Raw genomic sequence first — 25,521 nt, forward strand, 5'->3', positions numbered from 1 at the left:
GGTCAGGGCCTTCTGTCCCATAATCCCACCACTGTATCATACCATATATAACAGATGCATGAGCAAGGTTCTTTCTAACATAAGGTGCAATAAGTCGTCTTTACTGCTTTGTTGGTCCAGGAAGAGTCTACTTCCTGGATTGCTTTAATCTTTAAAGTGAGCAGCCTCTTTGAGAAAAGACCTTCGTGACAGGTGCTCGAACCAAACAGCTTTCATTTCCCCTCACTGATACAAAATTCATCTCTTGTGCTGGTAAATCCCTGCAGGGCTTGAGACATGTAAGCCTCATAATGCTGCACAGCCTCGTCCCTTAAGTAATGCTGGAGGATTGTTTGGCAACTGGAGAGTGTGTAATCGAGCAGTCTGATCTACGATAATGCTAGCAAACGGCACCTCTAGAAATGTGAGCATTTTGGTAAAGAGTGTGTAGAAAAAGTAGCACAAATCTTTTAGTAACAAAATCTTTTTTATTACAACATTTCACGTTTTTGTGGCAGAGTAACATGACCGCTGGAAACTTTGGACAACGAATGTTGAAAGCAAACAAATTGAATCAATTGCTCTTTTCCTCATTTCAGACGAGACAGATTTGAAGCTATCCCGAATCCCTCTGACAAACAAGGCGTTACAATGTAACCCCAAATCAGGTCCATTTGAGAGCATCTCCCAGATCTAGATGGAATCTGTTATATGTTTATCCTTGTGTACATACAAAAGAACAACAACAAAAACACAGAACATTTTGGGGGGGGGATTTATATTTTGGCCAGCGTACAAACAAAGTTGTGCATTTCCCGAAAATTAGAAGAAACAATTAAAAACTTAAAAAGCTTGACGCCACGGTTCGGGGCGCAAAAGCAGCCATACAGGAAGTAGGGTGTTGAGGGGGCGATGGAGCTTCCTGGGACCCAGGCCACGCCCCGTCCCCGAGGCCCCCGGCCGCTGCACCTCGGTGTTATCAGGTGTTAAAGAAAGGACGTGCATCCCCTCCTCTGCCCCACATCCTCCTCATCATCAGGGGGAAATGAAGGTGGCGTACGAGCGTCGAGGGGACGGGGCCTGAACCCCCCACAGGCTGTGCAGCGTGGTTATCGTTTCATAATTTCGGTTACAAAGTTATACATCTAAAAAGAAGTGACTGAAAACAAGGCAATGCGGGAGGAGGAGGAGGAAGGGGTGTACAGTGCATGATGGGAAGGAGGGGCTTCACGACTTGTCTTTCTTCTCCTGTTCGATGACTGTGGAGGGGAGGAGGGAGAATGTGTTAGATTAGATTTGTCAAAAATAAACATAAACAGACAGTAAAAAGTGATGTAATGCTCCTACTTACTGTCTTGTGTAGGCAGGACATTCTTCTCCTGCGTCTCGGTCTTTTTTAGCTTCGCTTTGTCGAATTTCTCCACTTCTGAAATGTCGGGTTTGTCAGCCATTGTTGCAGGTAGTCTGTGAAATCAGAACAAAGCACATGTTAATATCTACACATGTGTATCTGCAATGTTATTTGGACATGTGCTTCTCCATGACTTTGTGTTTAGGGCGTTGCCTAAATCTCAGTGGTCAAAAATAATAATAATTTGTTCAGTTTAAGTACATGCGCAACCCCGGACTACTTTTCCCTCTAATGTGCGTCCGTCTCTTTTTGTTCGCCTGCGGCTCTGCACAGCGTGATTTGCCTGCCATCCTCCCCGTTATCCAACACACACAGCCAGGGATGTTGCACGCAGGGGAAGGGCTGATCCAGACAATGAAGCCAGTGGGGGAAAAAGGGGCATTTACATAACAACAGGAGTCCACAATCCTGCGCTGACCGAGAAAGAAATATGGTGGGAAAATAAACTCTTACGCGTAGAAAATCGCTAATAGGATGAAAATGATGTCATCCAAAAATATAAAGTTTGGTTTTGTGAGTCCTCTCAGGGGATTTCCACATCCAAAAAATCACTTGTCACGTACTTTCTCCTCCTTGGGGTGCAATCTGGAGGAACCACCGCCCTGATTGCCTTCATGCAAGCCTCAAAATCCAAGTTCAACTCCACAATTTCAAAGATATTCCCAAATTACGCACCGTGGCTAAATATACGCGCGTAACACATCATTTTATAACGGACCCCGAGCATAAAAGGCAACAAAGGAAATCCACTGTGGATGTGTAAGACAAAGACACAGCACACATGCGTGCCCTGCTGTCACATTACACTCTGTTATGAGCTGTTAAACACACAAAAACACGCTGGGGTATTATCCTATATTTCTTTATACAAGGCTCATCATCTTCCTCGTAGCTCTTCCTCACTCTCACTGCAGGCAGTAACAGTTCAGACAATAGGAGGTATTTGTTGAATGGGTCTTACCGGAGGGTTTCTGGATGCTCTCTGGTCGGTGCGCTGCAGCAGTAGTGGCGCGTCTTTGCGCAAGCATCAAATATAGTCAGAAATATGCTAATGACATCTGACATCACCGCTGCCGGCCTCCGGGCCCCCTGCTGGAGAGACGGGGCCCTGCATGCTCATGTGCCTGATAAAACATTGAAACACCCTGAAGGAGCCACATATTGTGGTAAATAAATAGATTTGTTTTTTTGCGAATGTATCCACTCCATTCATCATATTATCACTAATTTATGTCAACATGGCACCACTTTACTTTATTTGACTATCAATATAATACGTCTCAGGTCAAATGTGCCATTTCTTCAGCTACATTTGATGTGAAAATAACTTTAAAAGCACATTATTTCTATGTATTACTTGTATCTGTTGCAGCTACTGACTGCAGATTAATGCAGAAAGGGCGCCCTCTGGTGGCGGTTTAGTTTAATGTTTATTCCATGCATCTGTCCCTTAAATAAAAACATTTATATGTGTACGTCAGTTAACGCTTGATTCAATTTCAATCATTATTAAGTATTAAGATTATTTACAAAATTATAGACTATTTTGATAAGGTCAAATTCCTGCATTTACCTCTTTAACTGTAGTTATATCATTTATCAGCGTTTTAATGCAGATAATTGAACAGGAAAACATGTAAATTAACAGGAAATGGTAAAACCATGGAAGAGTAAATATTGTATAACAATTAAGTACCTGTAATCGGATTTAAGTACAGTACTAAATGTACTTATTTCACTCACTGCAATCCATCAAAACAAACTATTTTAACATCTGCGTTTGGGATAATAGTATGTTGAACCTCAACTAGCTATTTTAAAAGGAACTATTGTCCATCATATTTCTAGGAAAACTTACCAGAGTGGGATGTGAATGAGTTGCCTTATGGGTAGTGTAGTCGGCACACTCTTCGAGATGCCTACAGACTAATAGTCAGGATATATGAGCTTTTATTTAACAAATAAACAAATGAGTCTTTAGAGATGTAATGCTATCTTGCTGTAGTGTCCCTTTAAATGTATTGAAAAAGCAGAGCAACACGAACATCTGTAGCCATTGTCAAAGCTTTATTGTCAAGAAACAGCTCAAAATGTTACATTTATTAAAAAAAAGAAATATTATCACGTTTTTTTCACCGAACCTTAAACCGCCTGCAGGCAAACAGTGAAAACTGCTTTAAGGAATACAAGTGACCCATTACAGCTGTGATGACATATCACACCATTTTAATAATAAATCATGGCTGAAATCTTTAACAATCTAAGGGCTCAATTTGTTTTCGTGACCTTTTTAAACATGGGTTTAACACCCAGCGACACCTCGTATTACACTCGTAATTTTTTACCAAAGTTTATCAAAGGGAAAGAGGTGTCATAAAGAGAGCTTATTATGGGAGAAATTATACTGCAAATGTAAGAGTTGCATAAGCACATTCATGAAAGAAAAACTAAAGAAAGTGAGCAAATTAAGTTTTTATTTTAACTCCTGTCAGATCTCCACATGTGCAGCTTTTAAACCGTGGTCCAATGATAGCAATAAGCATAAAGTATTACAGCTATAAAGCATTGTCTAGTAAAGGGTTAGGCTTTATCATTTAATACTTTTAGCAGCTGTTAAGCAAACACTTAGGGGGGGAGGTGCATATTTATTTCACATTGTGAAGCAGAACGAGCCAGAATGCGTCCGAATCATCGTGGAATGCTTCGTTGAAGTGGGTTCAATATGAGGTACAGATTATACACAGACAGCCTTTGGTTAAAGTGAAGGCCAGGCCTCGCTGATGGAGGGTAGCAGGAATAAAGAAAATATGCTCATAAATACAAACTTGGTCTCCTGTGTGGGCGTGACCTTTAAACAGTCATCAGCCTTTTTTCCGGAGGATATGTGGCAGAGAAGTGCCCGCTGAGAGGGGAGGGGTTTCTATAATGGTACGTGGCTGAAGAGGTAGGACACGGACTCGCCGTTGTGGGTTCTCCTGATCGCCTCCGCCAGGATCATGGAGATGTCGATGACCTGGAGGAAACAAGGTGCACGAATGAGTCCTAAAACCAAGAAATGACTCAGCATTTTACCACTTCCTGTTTCCCTCGCCTGGAAGTCAATGGTTTTCTAATTCGATTTTAGTTGTTAGTCTGAAATAACGTGTGGTGTTAACTCAATCTGAAGTGGTCTTTTTTCAACGAGACAAAAGACGTCATTAAACACTCCACTGCTGTATTAAAAAAATGGCGGTTGCTAAGAAGTGTCTAAGTGACTTGAAGTCGTGTGACCATGATGTAGATCCTTTATAGCAGGGGTGCCCAACCTTTTTTGAACCGAGAGCTACTTTTAAAGTTGCCAGTCTGCCGAGATCTACCAGTCCAAATAGAGAGGCGTAGCCATTACTGACAGCCTACTACCAGCTAAATACACACTTCTACTTGTATAAAACTGACCTTTGTACGATTAATACTTCATAAAATACTGCAGATCCTTTATCTCACCTCTTTCTAATCTACACACATACAAGTATTTAACTGAAGTTACACAACAGTGTACACGTCACACACTACAGTGGGAAATGTTTTCAAGAAGCATTGAACAGTGCTGCCACATATGACTCAGGGAAAAAGAAAAGACTCTGAACCCTTTCTTTGCCATTATATAAAAATAGTGTTGCTACAAAAGTATAAATTAGGCTTACTAATAAGACAACTCAGATCTGAAGCTACTCAGGAATCTGCTGCCAACGTGCAATAAAAAAGACAACATTAATAGAATCAAACCATTTTTGTTGCATTTTAGTAGAGTATAAAAATAAATGCCTTTAAAATAGGATGCAAGCAACACTAGCTTCTTAACCTGAATTGATAATAGACTATAATCAATTTAAACAGAACAGATCTTAATGTTTGCATTCTTATAACATTTTGTACAATAATTATAATGATGATGCACATGGATTTCTTACCCAGGAATGAGTGTGTGAATGTGTGTGTGTGTGAATTAAAACAAATTCAAACAATTCAAATTCAATTCAAATAAACTAAAACTTACAGCTGATTAATAACGGTATCTAACTTGAGTTTTTATCAAAAACCTGTTGAAATGCTTCTGTTATTTTTACTGTCCCCAAAAGCGCGTCGGCAGCCTCCAGGAATGCTTCTTTCACAACTTCGCCGTCTTTGAAAGACTTCATGTGTTTCGCAAGAACGTGCCTGACACGATAAGATGCTATGGTAGCAGCCTTGCTCTTGTTGTTGGGCCTGGTGAAAATGGACTGCTGTGCATTTAGCTGTCCTCTCAGGCCCCTCCCCTTTTGGAGCGTAGGGCAGAATCAGGAGGGAATTCCGTCTCGTAGCGTTTGTGCACTGTTTTGAAATGCCGCTCCTAAATTACCCTTCTTCGATAAAGCCACGCTCGCATTGCAGATGAGACAGATGGACTTTGAATTGGAATAGATACTAAAATAATCATCCTCCCACTCGGAGTGAAAATTATATATTTTGGGCTTTTTTGCTTCTGCCATAATTGCGGTCTTGTGTGTGTGCGGACTGTCACTCCTGTCCATGGTTGACACGGACAACGTCAGCGAACTAGTGCACTGCCCACCAGTCGCGCCCCGAAACATGGGGTCACACCGGCCAATCACAAAGCTTTGATGCGTTCAAGTGCATTATTCTGGCACAGGAAGATTATGTTAGGACATTAACGATAACTAGGGATGGGTATCGTTTGAAATTTATCGATTCCGATTTCGATTCCGGTTCTGCTTATCGATTCCGGTTCTTATCGATTCCCCGTTTCGATTCCAAAATTGTAAAATAAAGAGGTCAAACGTTTAGATAACAAAAATATATTTATTCTTAAAAGCTTTAACTGAAATTGTTACTAAAAAATATACATGCAATACAAATGTATTGCACAATAGCTGTGCTTTATTTTAACTGAGCTATGCCTGTGGCAAGCTATTAACAGGCATTACACTTTGCCTTTTATTTTTTAGTGTAGTGGAGCCTCACTTCAGAGCGTTTACCGCGACCTATCTTTGGTGTTATGAAGTGACTGAGCTCGTGAAATGTCTACGGGAGGGCGGGGGGAGCATCGCTGCGGGGCAACTGTGGACCTCTGTCGCCTGTCAGCGCAATTTATATGATGCCGTTTAAAAAAATGAAGGGCGGTGCCGGCCGTCAGCGTACCGAGCCGGCCGTCAACGGCCCGCTGACGACCGGCCGTTCTGTGATTCTCCAGGTCCGCCCTGTATTCCACCGGGTCACCGCAGCACCGCGGTGCAGACGGACCCGCTGGAATACAGGGTCTACCGCGTTTAGGAACCGTTAAGCAGAACCGAAATTGTGTATTTTGTATGGGTACCCGGTACCCGGCATTTTCTTATCGGTTCTCATCTGGAACCGAGTTTCGGTTCCCAACCCTAACGATAACAGAATATTGTTGTTCTATTTTTAGACACATCTCGCGGTCGACTGGGAATCTCCCCGCGAACGACTGGTTGGGCACCCCTGCTTCATAGCATAACGTTAATATGTGGAAATTATCCTGCTGAACAAAACGTGTGAGTATCATTAACGTGTGTGAGAGAGGAGTACCTGTATTTTGGGGCACGCCTTCATCTTCTCCTCCTGGGGGATAGTGTTGGTCACCACCACGGCCTCGAACGGGGCGCTGTTGATGCGAGAGATGGCGGGACCGGAGAAGATGCCGTGTGTGAGGATGGCGTAGACCTTCGTTGCGCCGGCATCGATCAGCCTGGAGGAGGAAATGTTTGGTAAATAATATAATTATTATTAGAGATGTCTCGATCCGAATCAAAAGATAAAAATCGGGGATCGGGATTTTTTTTATATAATTTTTTTTATTTAATGTTACAAAACTAAAATGACCATGTTCACGTCTTAAAGTCATCCTGAGGACTTAGTTTTAGTTTAAAATTACACAACATCATGTATGTGTTGCTTCTGTTGGGCTTGTTTTCAGACCTGGTTGCTTATTCCTCTCAAAGCCACAGAGTGGGCGCAGTGTCTAATAGTAGCAGCTAACGAGAGGCTACGTTCAGCTGGTGACTCGGGAGTCGGGACAGAGCAAATGTCAGGAGTTTGGAAGTATTATAAAATTGTAAGCGAAGGCAGTGTAACAGCCAGATGCAATGTTTGCAAGGCGGAGGTTCCGCGTGGTGGAAAGAACAGAGCTACGTTCAACACGACCAATCTAACACGCCACCTGAGAAACAAACACCAACAACACGACGAGTACACAGATGCCACTCAGGGAACGGCACTGAAGCAACCGACACTTTCAGAGACTTTTAAAAGGAAAGAGAAACTGCCCCAGAACAGTGAAAAGGCCAAAAGAATAACAGCCAAGAGAGCTGAATTCATCGCGTTGGATGGCCAGCCGTTATCCGTTACCTTTTTTTCCTCTTAATGCATTGCATGAAGATCGGATCGGGAAAAATCGGTATCGGCAGATTGTCAAAATCAAATGATCGGAATCGGATCGGGAGCAAAAAAAGGTGATCGGGACATCCCTAATTATTATACTATAATTGTGTGTACGATATGCCAGGAACAGACGGATTCAAAGTCTTTAAATGTCACTGACTTGTCGGCGGCGTGGCAGATGGTGCCGCAGGTGTCGGCCATGTCGTCCACCAGGATGGCGACGCGGTCCTTGACGTCTCCCACCAGCACCATGCGGTCCACCTCGTTGGCCTTCTTCCTCTCTTTGTGGATCAGAGCGAAGTCCACGTTCAGACGGTCGGCGATGGACGTCACGCTGCGTGGAGACAAAGGGGGAAACAGATATTAGATAGACTACACTTTGAATTTCCCTTATGGAGAATAAGACTCCAGCCATCATTTGAAACATTATAAAAATATAATCATTTAAAATCGCTCCTCATGTTCCTGAGTTCTCGCTCCATCTCACCGTTTCGCTCCTCCGGCGTCTGGAGACACGATGATGCCGTTTTTCCACTCGGGGATATTTTCTCTGATCCACTGCAGCACAGCGGGCTCCGCGTACAGATTGTCTACAGCGATGTCGAAGAACCCCTTTAAAAAAAAGACGCAAAGGTTACAAAACCAAATGGACTCAAGTTCAGAAATATGGAACATTATAAATGGGAATACAGAAAAATACATGGCACAATTCAATTTAAAGCACATTACATCATGAGTACAGTCCCTTTATTTCATTATCTATTCATCCTGATCCCCGTCTGTAATTCATATTAAAACAGAAGCTATTTTTCTACCTTTAAACAACAAAATGTGTGAGATAATTGTGCCTTCGCCTAAGAGTGAGTGAGTATTAGTACTATATTAGAATGAGTAGTAGCATACAAAATACATTTTAACAGTCACTAATATTAGAAAGCTAAATTGCTCCGTAACGCAAAACAATGCCTTATTCAGAAAGTGAGTAGGTAAAGAAACACACACACAATCATTAATTAACTACTGTCTTTAATCTCTTATCTCCCCGTTTGGACCCAGTAATAGATGACATGTCTCTGTACTGACCTGGATCTGAGAGGCGTGCAGGTCCATGGTGATGATGTGGTCGGCGCCGGCCACCGACAGCATGTTAGCCACCAGCTTCGCCGATATGGGAGCTCGACTCTGGGACAAGCATCAAGACACTTGAGGTGAGTAAGTGAGAAGAAGATGTCGGGAATTTTAAATATTGGAAGCTTTTCCTTTTTCCCTGAATGCAAATCCCCTGTAAAAATGTTTTTATGGAGGTTTCAAAATGTATTTTATCTCCTAAACACTAATTAGGATTATTTTGACTGATATTGCAACTGCGAAATATATATATTTTTAACATTCTTATATTATGCTAATCTTCAGGTTCATATTTGTATTTTGTACCTCTACTTTAACATGTCTTCACGCTTTAATGTTCAAAAAGCTATTTATTTCTCATATTGCAGAACCTCTTTTCACCCTCTGTCTGAAACCAGAGCCCAATCTGCTCTGATTGGTTAGCTGGCCTGCTCTGTTGTGATGTAGCTTATCACGCACAATGTGTTGGAGCTCCAGCCAACAGAAGTGCGACTGTTACACAGTGACGTCACTATGTTGCAGGGATTTTAGCCTTTGCAGAACATTGACATGAATGTAAACGTTAAAAGCAGAGTTCAGTGACAAGAAATTTAAAAAAAAAGTACTTTAAAGAATATGATAATGAGGGGAATGAAGCGTCACACTGATGTGCAGGCCGTCACGTAGCCTCGCTCTTGTTGCTTCATGTGGACCTGCATTGCGGTTGTAGTTACATCAACAACTGAAGCAACAGCAGACAATGATTTACAGGATAAGCAGGTTTTCCCAAAGCACTTTTTGCGCCTGCAGGAACATTCGATGTGTCAATCTCAGGTTTTCTAGGGGTAGAGATCGACTGTATCGCTGCAGTGCCTGCGTGTACATGAAAGTATTCCCAACACGTAATGTGACATGTCAACCTGCAGGTGCTAGAGGGGGATTCCTCACATTACATTTAAGGTGACTTGTGTCGTAACGTAAAAATAATTCTGCACATAAGAAAACATTGAGGTTGGATATAATAATATTTTATATTACATTTATTTTTATTTTGACACAGAAAGCTTCACTTGTGCGCTCATATCAGGAGAAGAAAAAGAAGAGGTCACTTTCTTACAAGGGGGATTTCAGGGAGTTATAGGTGTTAAATGGTAATGCTTATAAATGCTAAAATAGGGGAAGGAAATCATGTTTGTTTTTTTGACCCAATCAAAAGGTCAAAGTTTTAAAATGTTTGTGTTATCGGTGATATTCAGATATAAGAGGCGTGGCGTGTGTACCTTGTCTTTCTTGTCCTGCCGGGCGTAGGGGAAGCAGGGGATGACGGCGGTGACGCGGGACGAGGAGGCGATCTTGCAGGCGTTGATCATGATCAGCAGCTCCATGAGGTTGTCGTTGATCTCGCCGCAGCCGCTCTGCACGATGTACACGTCCTCTCCGCGCACGCTCTCCCCGATCTCCACACTGTCGCAGCGACACACAGAGGAAAACACGTCAAACAGAACATTTTCACTTATCCCTTACAGATTATAAGGTCATTCTGTTTTTAATGAAGTTCAACGATGGATTTATGAGCGGTGAGTTATGTGTGACTGAGCTGCTTCGAGTGTTAGGACAAGTTAGGGCTGAGTCCCTCTGCTCATGTGAGGAGAAAAAATGAGGCACACACACAGTGAGCAGAGAAAACATTGTGAAACATTCCTGTGTGAGGGCCCTGTCATGTGATCAGTGGACAGATGTAACGGCTGCAGTCACAGGGCCTGCGGTTTTTCTTTTTAAGGGAGGCCAGCACTCAGCCTGTAAAGGTGTTGAATCACTGAGAGTAAAAGCTCACACCCAGTGTTTGAATGGGTATTTTAAAGGGTGTGAACAAACATGTTATTGCTGTAACCAAAAGCCAACTGAAGGCATTGGCAATAATTAGGCGATCATTTGGACAAACCAATTTAATATAACTTATCATTTTATTTAAATGATAAAAGGACACTTTTTGATATCCACAATCTCTGTTAAAAAACAAAACAAGGTTTTCTGTGATTCTATTCTAGAGATGTAAGAAAATGTAAACATTATAAGTTCAAACTGCATGTTGAGTCGTTCAGGATGGACAGACAAAACCTTGAGCAAAACATTCCCTGCCACAGCGGCAACAATTAAACAGGTAGCACGACACAGGGACACACAAAAAGTGACGGCCTCCATACAAAGAGGCAGAAAACGTCCGGCACATCTGGGACGAATTGCCAAAATGGTTCTTTTATTTAGTTATACTCTCCATCTTGAGTCTACTGTATTTATCATTTTAGTGTTTAAATAACATTTGTTTTATACAATACATCTGGATGCCTGCCCTGGAGCCAAAGGGCAACAACATCATTGTTTGGACATTTCTCTCTGTGCAAACAAACAACATGTCTTTCCCAGGACTACGCTGGTCCTTGACCTCTCACCTGGCAAAAACCTGTATCTGAGCAGTGAGAAGAGCGGGGATTAGCATACCGTTCTCACCTCCCTGTTCGCCTGTGAAGATGGGAACATAATCTTTGTTTTGGACGTTGTGTCGCCCAAACAGCAGTGTTCCCTAGAGAGAAACCTGAGCGAGGATAATCAGAGTTTTCCCTGGATTTTAGAGCTGTGGGTGGAAACACCACCAGCAGAGAGGCGCTTAGGAGGGATAAAGGGGTCGAGACACCTTTACAAGCTGTTTATCTAAAGAAACTATGTGGAAATTAAAGATAACAAAACAACAACTGCCGTTTGTTGGATGCTTTTATCCCGAGTGCATTACAATACTGTAAGTGCATCATTAAGCAGGAATTTAAATCCAACTCTGCTCACTGAAGATCACAAAACACTAATGCAGTGCATCATTCCCTAGTACTGAATCAATCACATTAAAGGGCACATATGAGAGGGTCACAAAGCTACAAATAGATTAAGATAAATGCTGAGTTTAAAGCTGCATTGCATAAACAGTGTTATGGTGTGTTCAGATTAACAAAGTGGAGCAGCATGATGCTAGTATGTCATCCTGTAGAAGGGCTCAAACATGATCTGAACTGACTGTTCAAGGCCAGGCAGAAGTAAAAGTAATAAAAGTAATTAGCTAACTAATATTAAACGAGGCTAGCTGCTAGCGTGCAGCCAGTAATTTATCTAATGGTTAGCTTGGCTGCGTTGGAAATGAGCCCAAATTAAGTGCATGTGATTTCCCTTACAGGACAGACAGTAATGAGAGCTTCATACATATATCTTTATTCTTACTTTGCTTAGTTTAGATACAATATTGTACATTGAAAACTCATGTGTAATCCATTGTCATGGTTGGAATTGTTTATGTAACCTGTCATTAGCATATAAAAACAATTAGCCACGTATGTAGTTAGGCTGCTAGCATAAATACATGTTCAATAACAGAAAGCTAACTTATTTTAGGCCGAAATTGGACAGCAGTAGTGCATACATAACACTGTTAAATAAGATTAACCCTGTATCCATTTGTTATAACCTCAACAGGTCTGAAGGCTAACGTCTTGGCTAGCTAACAGTATCCATTTAGTGTGGAGAAGGTGTCACGTCACATGTTGTCCACCCGGATTAATCAGTTCCTACTTTAAAACTAGCAGGTTTACAGCTCACATGTAACATGTTACAGGGGAAATAAAACATTCAGCTGCCTTTTCACATAGTTTGGACTGAAAAAAGGGCTTGAGGGGAAACTGCAGCACATGTACACATTTTGGCCCATAAGCACCCATCACACCGGACTCACACGTAACGTTAGCGTAGTTAGCATGATAAGCAATGAACGAAATGCACCGTTACGCAATTTCACTACTGTGGCGCTGGAAGTCTTGTGACTTTTAACGTAAACAAAAGGCAGATATAGTTATTGAAATCTCATTACATAAATATTATCATTACTGAAGATAGCAGAGCTGTCCGATAAAGGAAACAAGAGGTTAGCTTGCTATTAGCCTGGTGTGTTTACATGTGGCTAGCCAGTCACGTGTGGATCCCGCTGAATAGTAAACTATTGTTAGCTTCAAGCTAACTTACCCACATGTGATAGGAGCAACATGGACAGCTTGTCAGCGATACCAAAACGCATCTCATGTTAACGTCAAAATTCAAGACATTTAAGCGTCGTTTTTAAGTTTAAAAACTACTCACCATGTCTCCTGGTTGCTAAATTTTTTCGTGATCACTTTCCCCAGCTCCAGTCCCAGCCGATCAGCCACTTTCTGGGACAGGTCGTGGTGGGAGCTCCCGCTAAAAAGCACGATGTTAGGCATGTCCGAAATACTGCTGCAGTTTGCTTGAGAAAGGAAAGAAAGGAGGATTAAAAAGACGACAGGTCGCCCCTCTTAAGGGTAATGAAAACGGGGAATTTGGCGTGCTAATGTTGCAGCTTTTGCATTGCTCTGGTGCGGCTCTGGGACAGTGGGCAGAGAGGAAATATCAGGTCAGTATTTGCATGTGAAGGAAGTGCCTTCCCCTCATTGGACAGTGCAGCAGGCAATGACACACATTACTCCGCTGCATTGTTTACTTAACACACTGGCCTATTTCTGAGATAAACAAAGAATATTAACTATTTAAAATCCTGTTCTATGTGGTAAAAGTGCTCAAGAGTAGGTGTATTATTATTAATTAAATACAGTTGTATCTGTTTTAATAGTATACGTTTAAGTTGGTAAAACTAAATATATAAAAAATTATGTTAAAGTTTGTGAATTAATTTCATTTTTCACCCGTTATTCATTTCAAGGAAAAAAAATATATTTATCAACGTCTTTTGATATTTTTTTCTATTTCTTATTTAATTAATAATTAAATTAAAGCTTTTTAATTATATTATTACTGTTGTTCTTTTTGATTCATTAAAATAATTTAGTTTTAATTTATTATTTAATTGGAGAAGTTTTCCACTGCTTGCATGTGGTTTATATCTATTTTTTTTATATTAAACCAAACATAAAAGTAAATATCTTTTTCCGGCTTCATTAAGGACACATATTTCCTATTATTCTATGAACTTAGTTATTATTTGAGGTTTTGACTGTTGGTAAAGAAAAAACCTTTTCAATTTGGGCTTTTAGAAATAATTGTAATTATTAAATCGAGACGTTTTTTTCAGGATGAAGTCACCTGACGAATGCTGCTTGAACTCTTGTGATTTTGGATCCTGTAATTAGATTTTCCTCTGAGATAAAAGTCAGCTGAGACTTGACGCTCCTCGTGTGTCATCTTCTTTCAGTGGAGACACACTTTCCTCCATCATTGCTGTCATGTGCTGGGCCGCTCATTTACTTTTTTCACGTACTGTGCAGCACATGACAGATACGGTTTGTATTGTAGGAGACAAGGATTGTTTCTCAGATGAGATATGGGTGAAGCAGCTCAGGAATTCAACGAGCAGCACTTTTTAGTGTTTACACTTCCATTGTGCAAACATGGACTTTGAATAATCATTGAAGTGAAGGAGCTGATAATGGTATCAGCTAGATAAACAGTTAGGAAAAAGCAAAAACATTTGCATTTATATAAAAAAAAGAAACACATGTTGTATTTTTTCAGAAATATATTTTATAGATGTCAGAGATGAAATGTCCAAAGCGTAGGTCCCAAAGAAAGATAACATTTTTCATCAATAGAGACAAACAACAAACAAAAAAATAACGTTTTTTATCCATTTACATGTAAACCAAGAGTTGCTCTGGAGCCACAGTGGTTAAATATATCGAACTGGCCGAGGTGTGTGACAATCAAACAGACGCCCTTTTTTCCAAACCCAATTCTTTAAAGGTGAGGAGGTTTGGCAGAGCTCTCTTTAACACAGTCCGTAAGTGCTGAGTCATGTTAAAATCACTTATTGGAAACCATATTCAATAAGGACAATATCAAATGTGTCTCATTTGGACAAAGTCTTGCCCACCAGAGAGGAAGAAGACCATCCTGCCTGGTGCCGTCGGGAGGGTTTTATTTCTCAAAAAGTCCTCCAGTGTTTCTTCTTCTATTGTGCAAATACATTTCTGTTACATAGACAAGCAGGCATGCTGACTCACAAACCATGCAAAGAGTTAAAGTTGGCGCGAGCAGACAGCAAAAAAATGAGTAAAAAGTTTCTACAAAATAAAAAAAAAGCCAAATTAAAACACAAGTGGAATGTTTTGTCAGATATGATTTTACAGGTTTTAAAATGATATCAACGTTAAATAGGGAAGGGGAACCGCGGTGCACTCTGGGGCGGCGACCTTTGGAGGATAGAGTCCTGTCCCTAAGCCTATCACGTTCAATATGTTGAGTTCTAGCCAATAGGAGCGCAAGGGTTCCATATAGTTCCCTGGTATCCTCCAAAGATGGACGACTTGCCATTTATGACCTCACAGTCCCATTCCCTATAAACAATCTGATATAAGAAATAAGATGACAGATCATTTAATTTGAAGCAGGAAAATGGAAGGAGACACCATCAGTGCAACACATGCTCAGGAAGAGATTTCGACCATCCAAAATGAGATAAAACTCCACTTTTTTTAAACATCTGTGCCCCCTAATTTCCTTTTCCCGCCGTTAAAAAAACAGCGAGCTACATAAAACGGCCTCTAAATGCGTGTGTGTTGTCACAGTTAAATGGTAAGTGCATAATCGCACATGCACAAGAGGAAAATGTATAATTTAGGCAACAAAGTGTTTAAATGTTTTTACTCTGAAAGTCAATGTCAGTGCCGCGTAATGAGGGCGAACAGTGCAGTCGATGACAAGTTAAATATGGAGTAATATCATACACCACACTGTTTGCCGCTCACAATATCATAGCTGTCATTAGTTAGAGTACATTTATAAATTTTCCATATACAAATCTCCTATAAACAGTACATGTTATAAATACACAATTGATGAAAATGCAGAGAGCCGTAGTAAGAAAGAAATAAAGAAAGAAAGGAAGTTTAGCTCCTTATTTTTCGATAAATACAAGAAAGAAAGAATAGTACTACGCGTGTGAACGGCAGCCCTATAACTATCCAGAAAACGGATAAAGACACAAAATCTATGGATGAAAAAAAGTTATAAAAATAATCTTATACGATAAAAAATAAAAAGTGGACACGCTTACCAAACATTGATATTTTGGAAAATCATACATGTAGATACAAACAGGCAGTACTCGATGACTGCCTCTCAAAATATATTCAATTTACATGATTCATGTTTCGCTCACTTTAGCAACACAGGTAGTCGCCACAAGAAATGTGATGTGTGATTAAATCAGTAAACTGTACCAGGAGCCTTTTTTCTCAAAGGGCCAGCACGAGAAATGTTTGAAGTGGAAGGACTACTGTAAATGCAAACTCATGCTTTGGCTTTTCTTGCTTGGCTTTCTCTTTTGGATAACATTCAGAAATCTTGCGAAGAAATGTCCGGTCTGTCCGCTCGGATGCTTTCTGTGTGTACGAAGCAATGCCTTCAGTTAAAGGGAAGCTACATCAGAGGCTGAACCGTTTTTTACTTTTCATTTCTAATTTTCATGTGTGCACCGTTTTGTTTCTCTACTGAAGCTGGCAACTACCTTAACAAAGCGCTTTTTTTCCTTTTTTACAGAAAAATAGATCCATCCAAAAGTAAAGTCTTCAAGAGAGGCTGTGAGAGACGTTTAAAGTCGTCACGTTCGTAGTAAACATGCTGAAAGATTGTTTTCGTCTTCCCTCGCACCGATTTTCTCGGCGAGATTATTTTTTTTTGTCACTTAAGGCAATCTTTTCCTGAACAATCCTGAAATCCCTCACCAAGGCACTCCTCTCACTCCACAGTCTCCTCATCAAATCTGCGTGAGGGCCACAGTGAACGCATCGTGTAAAATATGATGCCCCCTTTTTGTTTTGCGGGGGAAAATATTTTGAGAAAAAGAGAGAAAAGGACCTCCCGAGCTGCGTGGGACAGATGTCTGCTGTCCGTGTGTCAGCTGTGTGAAGCACCGTGTTCCTGCAGTCCTCTCTGACCGGACCCCCACCCCCTCGTTAGCTCACTCCGCTAACGTGGGGGTGTGAAGGCTGACAGAAAAAAAATGAGTGTCTCTGCCGCCCTGAGCAGCGCTGTTATGTTTAATTTTTTTTCTCCCAATTCAGTCCTCCGTCTCCTGATTGGCTCCCTACTCTGAGGCTGAGCCCGCCCCCTCTCCCCCCCCCCCCCCCCCGGTTAGGCCGAGGGGCCGCCAATCAAGGTGACCGACGTGGTGAGTGGGGTTAGGGGGGGCTAAATGAAGGGGTCCGTCGAGACTCTTCTCCGGAGAGGTCAATGGTAGCAGTGTGACTCCCTCATGGTTCCCCCGGTTACAGCGGCTCCTCCTCCTCCATCGGCTCCTCCTCCGGCCTGGGGGACAAACACACACAAACACACAATTATTAGACCTTCGCTTGCTATTAATACACAGTATTAAGTAGGTGACTATACTGAGAGTTCCAAAAGGCTGATAACTATACAGATGCTTCTGTGCAGGGTGGAGCTGCTCTACCTCTGGTCCATGGCGGTGGTGTTGGCCACCGACAGCGAGGCCATGGCGCTGACGGCCTCCGCCTCCTCCGAGTCTCCGCGCTTCGCCTCCAGCAGGGAGAGTCCCAGCAGCGGGGAGAAGTGCTGCACCGAGCGCCAGTACTTACCTGATGGAGGTTAAGTGCATTATTAGAAACATACTGTATATATATTTATATATGTGTGTTATGGAGGGTTCACTCACTGTGAGTCTCTATAACTTTCTCTAGAGAGCGAACAGCATTGGGGTTGGGTCTCTGCTCCAGGACAGCCTTCGGCAGCGGGTCCAACTGCACGGGACAGAAACACACAGATAAATATAAACACACTGCAAGAGGCTGCGTTCACATGACCGGATTCCTTAACCCCATATGATATATGTTTTAATTTGGTATAGTTTCATTTCAAATTCCTCATATGTGCTTCTACATATGTTGCTTTTTGTAATTCCATTGCTCAAAATTGCTGTTGTAGTCCACACACGTGTGCATTCAGCAAAGTTGAATTATGTAGATTGAGATATAAATACTAAAATATAGCAGTAGTAAAAAAATGGAGGACTCTCTGTCTGCACTGTCCTACTTTGATCAAACACATTCATTAGGATTTGGATGAGCATGTTGTCAGGGCGACCTCCTCACCTCCTGGCTGAGCAGCGCAGCCACGCAGGCCTCCGAGGCGTCGCAGATGGCGGTCAGGTCGTGGCCCCCCTCCAGAGCCAGGACCACGCGGCCCCCAGCGAGGGTCATCAGCTGCCGGGTCAGGTAGCCAAAGCCTGGAGGAGGACAGGTTACAGGAAGTGTGAGCATGCATACAAATCTCCTCGGTAACTAAACTTTTCCAGCATCAAACTCTTTGTTTGTGTGGTTCACTGCTGCAGCGTGAAATAAGGACAACATTTACAGAAAGTGTTGTGTGAATTTACCAAAAATACAACAGGAACATTTACTGGAAATTCACTGATATTTTTCCATAAATCTTGTGTAAAATTACATAGCATCCAACCGAAAAAGTTCCCGAGAAATTAAAACGAACATTTGACTGAAATGAACCCATAAAATGCCAAGGCAAGTCTATTATTTAAATATTTGATAAATATATATTTGAGATATCTTGAACTCACATTTAGACGTCAGTACGTAGCCTCCGAGAGGAGGAGGGTGTCCTTCCACCGCATCAAAGCCTGAAGACACCAGCACGATGTCCGGGGCAAACTCGTTGGCTATGGGCATCACCACGGACCTGACGGAGGAGGGAGAAGATGATTCAGAACAACAGACAAGATTTAAATGCAAAGGATTTGTCACTATTTTCCAATCACAGTTTTTCTCATTTTCTTTGTACTTTCTTTACAATAATGAGGTCAATTTTGTACTGTCTGATTTTGTTTCTAGTACCTGAAGGCAGCCAAATACTCCACGTCTCCCATGGGAGGTTCGATGCCTCCAGTGAACGCAACGTTGACGTTAAACCCAACGCCGGGTCCACTGCCCACCTGCAGGGAGACAAAGAGAAAAAACGAATTTAAAAACAAATATTTCATCTGTTAGTTTGCCTCAAGCTTTATACTAAAAGTGTTTTAACAAGAAATATATGCACACTGAATCCTGGGCAAACTGCTTCCCACAATGAATTGGGACTGTTACTGCACACTCACCTCGTCAGGTGCTCCACTTCCAGGGAAAAAGTTGCCGTCGTCATAGCGATGAATGGACAGGTAAAGCACGTTGGGGTCGTCGTAGAACGCTTGCTGGGTTCCGTTGCCGTGGTGAACGTCCTGCGGTTAGATAACACACACACAATATGGTCAATGTGATATTACAACACAAGGACAAATATTAAGGGAAAACAGATATTTACAATATGTTCAAGACCCTTTAATGGGGCCCTCTTTGAGCAGATTTTCAATTGATGGAACTGTGTTCAAAAACAGAACAGGAGACTGACCCAGTCCACGATGAGGATCTTGTTGACGTTGAGTCTCTGCTGCAGCAGTTTGGCTGCGATGGCCACAGAGTTGAAGTAGCAGAAACCCCTGAAACAAAGAAAATCGTCTATTTCGGTAGGAAATGAAGCAGTTTGGACTTTATGTGCAGATTAACTCAATGGTTTATGTCATTTGTGCTCCAGACTAGCCTGTTCCTGCGCTTTATGTATGCATATGAAGTGTGTGTGTACTTACATGGGAGTGCTCTCCTCTGCGTGGTGTCCAGGAGGGCGGACCACAGCAAAACCGTTCTGCAGACACAGAGGAAGGTGTTAGACACTGATCCCAACTCAGTGTTTCCTCTTTTAAAGTAATGGTGAACCACAACATCATCTATTAAACTCTGCTAGAATTATTTAAAACGTCCAACAAAACGTATCAAGGTCATTTCTTCTCAAACTTTCAAACACATTCAATCCTCATAATGTATTTGATATGATGACGAAGTGACCAGAGGAGTGTGAGGGTGTTTACCTTCAGCTCTCCAGTGGCCACTTTGAACACTAGCTCCACCACAGAGCCCACAGCGAGCCGGGCGGCGCTCGACGAGTGGACCTCGTTCCAGATGGTGTCGCTGTCCACCTGCAAACACAAGCACCGAGTTATTCTCACATAAAAAATAAGAATACTAAAATCTACATGTTCTTATATTACTATATTGCATTTTAGAAAACCGTTTTATTTCCCCTATGAATGAAACTCACCCCGACCCCTCCACAAGGCAACCGTACGAACATGGGAGTGATTGAACCTGGTGAAATAAATGTGAAATTAGCGACAGGTAGCTATTAGCATCTTAGTAAATCCTCTGTGTGTGTGTGTGTGTGTGTGTGTGTGTGTGTGTGTGTGTGTGTGTGTGTGTGTGTGTGTGTGTGTGTGTGTGTGTGTGTGTGTGTGTGTGTGTGAGTGAGCTTACAATCTAGTTTCTGTCGGAGAGGGTTGGTTCCATACAGCAGGACGTGGGCTTCAGAGTGAACCGTCTGCAGCTCCTCCAGAGTGGCCTTCCTCCCACGGATACACTGCACACACACACACGTTATCATACAGGTTTACTACGTTATGAAATGTTCACTGTGGAGTGTTTTCCTCCGGTTACACACCTCACACTGCGATCTGAGTCCGGTCTCCTGCAGACGGGACCAGATGCTCTGGATGCGTCCGGCATGCTCCGGATGACTGTTGGTGTTTCCACACATGCACTGGTGCTTCTGCATCAGAGAGTCGTACACTAGGCCTGGAAACACACACACGCAGAACGATACAGTTATTTACAAGTTATGATATATTACAGAGCTGAGTGTCACAGAAGCAGAACATTCTTCCCGTTTGATTTCAGCTCTCACATTGTTTCTGATGCATTAATATGTTACTGAGACGTTCCTACATTATATATGCAGTTTGGAACAGAGTGGGAGTAAAGTAGGCCAAACTGTTTTTAAAATATCTTGGACTCTGTTGCAGGAACACACTCTATAGCCCTGAATGACACTGTGAGGCAGGAACAAATGCTCTTTTAAAAAAATCTTTTGTGTAATTTCTCGGACGGAAAGGTTTCATTTCAGTCCACTCTGCTTCAGAAGGAAGCGGATCTTAGGTGACAGGAGCAAATAAACACCCAAAAAGTGCTTTTGTTCCGTATTCGAAAATGCTGCTGATGCGTACCCGTGGTGTAGCGTGGTTTGACGGGGGGGTCCGATGCCGCGACGCTGATGGGGAAAGAGGAGGCGGAGGCCGGGGAAGACTGAGCCCTGGAGAGGGGGCGGTGTCCTGGGAAGGAGATGGAGAGGCCGGCAGCCTCCATGGAGGCCTGGTAGTTCCTCAGCTGGTGGATCCGCTGCTGCTCCAATAACAGGGCCTGCTGCTCACAGACACACACATACACACACACATACACACACACAGGGACACATAAATAAAGGCGAGGAATGCTGCAGCTGTAGTTTAGTAAAAAGCTTGAATGCCTGTGTCCACAGAGTGCCTTTTTTCTGACAGCTTTTTTTTGTTTCTATGACAAGGATATCTTGACAACCGATGATGTACGACAGACTAGCTTAATCCTCTTGGTTTTTATCATCTGTTTGTGCAATCTTACATTGGTTTGACAATGTTTTCTCACTATCAGCACCCACAGAAAGATGTGAATGGGCTTCACAGCTCAGTCTGACAGCAGTATAGTGAGGGATGACGATGATAAATGTCACAAACTCAATATACAGTACTGCATATTGCAAGTGCAAGTTATGGCCAAAAGATGGCAGCCAACACACAGCTTTGTTTCCCTCAGCATTAAATCCCAGATCAGCACAAAGAGCCCTAAAAACATGAATGTGTGTTTCTCTCCACCTCTCCTGTATCCTCACCTGTCCGAAGAGCAGTTCCTGCTCCGCCTGCCTCTCCCGGTGCTGCAGCAGCGCCTCCTCCTGCAGCTCCTGGGGGTCGGGCGGCTCCTGCTTCACGGTGACGCCCGGCAGCAGCGCTCCTCCGTCCTGGTGCTCCCTCAGCTCCTCCTCCGTCTCCTCCGGGTGGCTCTGGTGCTGCCGGCCCACGGGCGACTCGCTGGGCTTCGTCATCATCTGAAAACATAAGGAAAACCGCAGGATGTGACAAATCCTCTCCAACGTGTAAGGCTGCGTTCACACACACACACACGGGCCCGCTCTCCTCTCAAATTCCTGGCAGATCACTCCTTTCTTCCTTTAACAAGCTTATTTTGGATTACTCCGTCAGATTATTGTGTCTCGCTTGTTTCAAGCCGCTCCGCTCTAATTGGATGTGAGTGGCCGCTCTGCCGCCTGTACTCCGGGGCAAAAACGTGTCTGGTGGAAACAGAGGCATTCCTCGCTCCCTGCTGCGCTGCTGTCATTTACTTTGTCTTTCATCGACTCGTTCTGGGGCCTGCTGTTCTCAGAGTGGGGATTCAGATTCCCATTCATTCATTTTCACAGGCGGCCGGGCACACAGTGTGTGAGTGTTAATGATGTGAGAGGGGGCAGCCAGAAAAGTGTTTCTAGCTGCAGCTACAGGTAGGTGTGTGTGTGTGTGTGTGTGTGTGTGTGTGTGTCCCGCTGCCCTCCTCTGCTATATTCCCTTACAGTGCACATTGGGGGCAATCATCACTAATACTAACACCATTACTCACATCGGACAATTAAAAATACACTATTTTACAGAGTTGAATTCACTTCATTTGTAATTTTCTTATTTTGTTCTGAACTCATCCCTCCTTGAGGCTGTTATCGAGATGTTTGTTTAAAAGGCTGACACTGAAAGCCTCATATGGAGGGAGTCAGACTAGATCAGGGGAGGCGGAGGAGGAAGAGGAGGAGGAGAGGTAATCCCTTGTTTCATCCACCTACCTCTTCTCCAGCGAGTACTCTGCTCACTTCCTCCCTGACCATATAAAGAATAGGCTTCCGCTCTGTTGCCATGGCAGCACAAAGTTACCTCGCAGTCCGTGGCAACTGTCTCGGCCACAGTCACAAACAACCTCACACACACACTAACACACACTGCTTTACATACCTGCTATAATTCGCCTACTCGCAAACAAATTTACAACAAAGAAGAAAAAGAATAAACTGAGGGACTACACACACACACACACACACACACACACACACACACACACACACACACACACACACACACACACACACACACACACACACACACACACACACACACACACACACACACACACACACACACACACACACACACACACACACACACACACACACACACACACACACACACACACACACACACACACACACACACACACACACACACACACACACACCTCCCATCAGCCTCCTTCCTACTCTACAAGAAAAGGAATCATTTGTATTCAAACTGAATAAAAAGTAAAGCTAATACTGCAGATGCCAAAAGAAAATGTACACTGGAGGATTGATGGACTAGTTTTTATTTTTAGCCTGGCAGTTTTAGGCACAGAAAGGTTTTCCTGTCTTCAATTTGACATCTTAAATTGTTAGTTTAGGTGTCTCAGTGTTGTGGTGTTAATGCAGCAGCGTTGAATCATGGGAGTTTGACATTGCAGCCGAATTACCCGCAGAGGTCTCTTGCTCTACAAAACAAAATGGTCCCGGTGATAAAAAGCACTTCATAAAAAATCTGTGTTTCCCAGATGGAGATCAACAGAGAACGGATACCCCGAAGCGACTGTGAGCAAATGTGCCACTCATGTTTACTCAGCTTGTGTCTGTGATAACTAGGGATGGGTATCGTTTGAAATTTATCGATTCCGATTTCGATTCCGGTTCTGCTTATCGATTCCGGTTCTTATCGATTCCCCGTTTCGATTCCAAAATTGTAAAATAAAGAGGTCAAACGTTTAGATAACAAAAATATATTTATTCTTAAAAGCTTTAACTGAAATTGTTACTAAAAAATATACATGCAATACAAATGTATTGCACAATAGCTGTGCTTTATTTTAACTGAGCTATGCCTGTGGCAAGCTATTAACAGGCATTACACTTTGCCTTTTCTTTTTCTTTTTTGGTGTAGTGGAGCCTCACTTCAGAGTGTTTACCGCGACCTATCTTTGGTGTTATGAAGTGACTGAGCTCGTGAAATGTCTACGGGAGGGCGGGGGAGCATCGCTGCGGGGCAACTGTGGACCTCTGTCGCCTGTCAGCGCAATTTATATGATGCCGTTAAAAAAAATTAAGGGCGGTGCCGGCCGTCAACGGCCCGCTGACGACCGGCCGTTCTGTGATTCTCCAGGTCCGCCCTGTATTCCACCGGGTCACCGCAGCACCGCGGTGCAGACGGACCCGCTGGAATACAGGGTCTACCGCGTTTAGGAACCGTTAAGCAGAACCGAAATTGTGTATTTTGTATGGGTACCCGGTACCCGGCATTTTCTTATCGGTTCTCATCTGGAACCGAGTTTCGGTTCCCAACCCTAGTGATAACTGAAGATCCATACGTTAATGAGGTTTGACCCAGAAGCCGAATTATCCACAGGAGTCCCCTCCTCTCCAAAACAAACATATACAGTGAGTAAAACTGGTGAAAACACGAAATAAATCAGTTTCATGTTAAAAATGACTGTTTTTCAAATCCAGTATGACGGCTTCTGATGATTGCTTTCAGTTTCAGAAAAATATGGCTTAAGAACTGGCTAAAAAGTCAATTTATGACAATTCCTGGATGATATATGACAGGCAATCAAATAAAAAAGACTTCGATTAAAATGACAGATTTCTCTAGATTTGAAAATCAGTGGAAAGATTTGGAATTATGCAACAGAATAAATCCAATTGGTCTTTTCCCTTTAGACATTTTAATGCAGAAATGATACACATTAACATCAGTGTGGCCCCGGGGAGAAAGGCAGTACCTTGTTGAGGTGGAGCTGCTGCTGCTGGAACTGCTGCTTGTGCTTCTCCAGGAACTGCTGGTGCTGCTGCTGGACGACCAGCTGCTGCAGGGCGAGGGCCTGAGCGTGGGCCTGAGCGGCACTCCCCTGAGGGAGGGGGGCCGACTGGGTCCTCCCCAGGGGCCGGTGCTGCCGCTGAAGCTTGGCCATGGACGCTGCCGGCGACATGGAGAGGCCGCTCACACCTTTGGACACAAAACAAGACGGAGTTTAGTTACAATAGGAGGAGAAACACAAGACGGCAGAGAGTAAACTCCATGAGGATGAGTTGTTTCGGAGACAGGAGGATAGAGCATGCTTTGTGCGTCATATTTTACATTCGATTGGGACACAAAGGCAGCTTTCATTTCCTGCACTATGTCCCTACAAGATACTAATGTCACTGTTTCAACATGATGCATCCTTACAAGTACATTTCCAGTGCTTTATTTGAGGGTAAAACTGGAATACAATCATTATTTAATACACATAGACTTGTCTACAAAGAAGTCATGCTCACATATCATACCAGTGTCTAATTGAGCTCCATTTGAATCTTAAGAAGTCGTTTTAGTTTAGATAAGGTAGACCTGGTTGTTTAGGAAAGCTATGAAGTATTTAGACTAGGTGTCACAATGATGCATGTGTCTGTGTCTGCCAGGGCTATTTTTGTCACTA

At 42.8% G+C, this 25,521-nt stretch overlaps 3 protein-coding genes across 10 annotated transcripts in view; all 3 read right to left on the minus strand.

Moving 5' to 3' along the window:
• Positions 1-447: 447 nt before the first annotated feature.
• LOC117546660 (thymosin beta-10-like) lies at positions 448-2,501 on the minus strand. Its single transcript, XM_034216979.1, has 3 exons — positions 2,352-2,501; positions 1,331-1,443; positions 448-1,238 (listed from the first exon to the last, which is right to left on the minus strand). Exons 1-3 carry the CDS (start codon positions 2,453-2,455, stop codon positions 1,207-1,209), a joined length of 249 nt encoding a protein of 82 aa, XP_034072870.1. The 5' UTR covers positions 2,456-2,501; the 3' UTR covers positions 448-1,206.
• A 935-nt stretch (positions 2,502-3,436) lies between these two features.
• On the minus strand, positions 3,437-13,414 carry LOC117546640 (ribose-phosphate pyrophosphokinase 2). 2 transcript variants are annotated; one of them, XM_034216953.1, is made up of 7 exons: positions 13,109-13,414; positions 10,216-10,399; positions 8,912-9,010; positions 8,316-8,440; positions 7,989-8,162; positions 6,977-7,136; positions 3,437-4,403 (listed from the first exon to the last, which is right to left on the minus strand). In XM_034216953.1, the coding sequence occupies exons 1-7, from the start codon at positions 13,228-13,230 to the stop codon at positions 4,311-4,313; spliced, it is 957 nt and encodes a 318-aa protein (XP_034072844.1). In that variant the 5' UTR covers positions 13,231-13,414; the 3' UTR covers positions 3,437-4,310. The 2 variants fall into 2 exon arrangements, with proteins under 2 accessions (XP_034072844.1, XP_034072845.1); XM_034216954.1 differs by lacking the exon at positions 13,109-13,414 and having other exon boundaries at positions 8,912-9,030.
• A 1,087-nt stretch (positions 13,415-14,501) lies between these two features.
• The window catches only part of LOC117546597 (histone deacetylase 4-like), a 40,818-nt gene continuing 29,798 nt past the window's right edge, over positions 14,502-25,521 (minus strand). For 4 of the 7 annotated variants that reach the window (XM_034216878.1, XM_034216874.1, XM_034216875.1 and 1 more), the window contains 16 exons: positions 24,826-25,049; positions 21,815-22,027; positions 21,117-21,330; positions 20,555-20,688; positions 20,371-20,473; positions 20,159-20,205; positions 19,929-20,036; positions 19,650-19,705; positions 19,415-19,502; positions 19,125-19,244; positions 18,865-18,962; positions 18,591-18,709; positions 18,109-18,242; positions 17,673-17,757; positions 17,451-17,595; positions 14,502-17,308 (listed from right to left, as the gene is read on the minus strand). In XM_034216878.1, coding sequence (XP_034072769.1) covers positions 17,269-17,308; positions 17,451-17,595; positions 17,673-17,757; positions 18,109-18,242; positions 18,591-18,709; positions 18,865-18,962; positions 19,125-19,244; positions 19,415-19,502; positions 19,650-19,705; positions 19,929-20,036; positions 20,159-20,205; positions 20,371-20,473; positions 20,555-20,688; positions 21,117-21,330; positions 21,815-22,027; positions 24,826-25,049 — 1,928 coding nt within the window. In that variant the 3' untranslated portion in view covers positions 14,502-17,268. The remainder of the gene's footprint in view (positions 17,309-17,450; positions 17,596-17,672; positions 17,758-18,108; positions 18,243-18,590; positions 18,710-18,864; positions 18,963-19,124; positions 19,245-19,414; positions 19,503-19,649; positions 19,706-19,928; positions 20,037-20,158; positions 20,206-20,370; positions 20,474-20,554; positions 20,689-21,116; positions 21,331-21,814; positions 22,028-24,825; positions 25,050-25,521) is intronic. The other 3 variants (XM_034216877.1, XM_034216876.1, XM_034216872.1) reach the window with 1 other exon arrangement.

This window comes from Gymnodraco acuticeps, unplaced genomic scaffold (genome assembly GCF_902827175.1).
Source record: "Gymnodraco acuticeps unplaced genomic scaffold, fGymAcu1.1, whole genome shotgun sequence".
In the NCBI taxonomy this organism is placed as follows: domain Eukaryota; kingdom Metazoa; phylum Chordata; class Actinopteri; order Perciformes; family Bathydraconidae; genus Gymnodraco; species Gymnodraco acuticeps.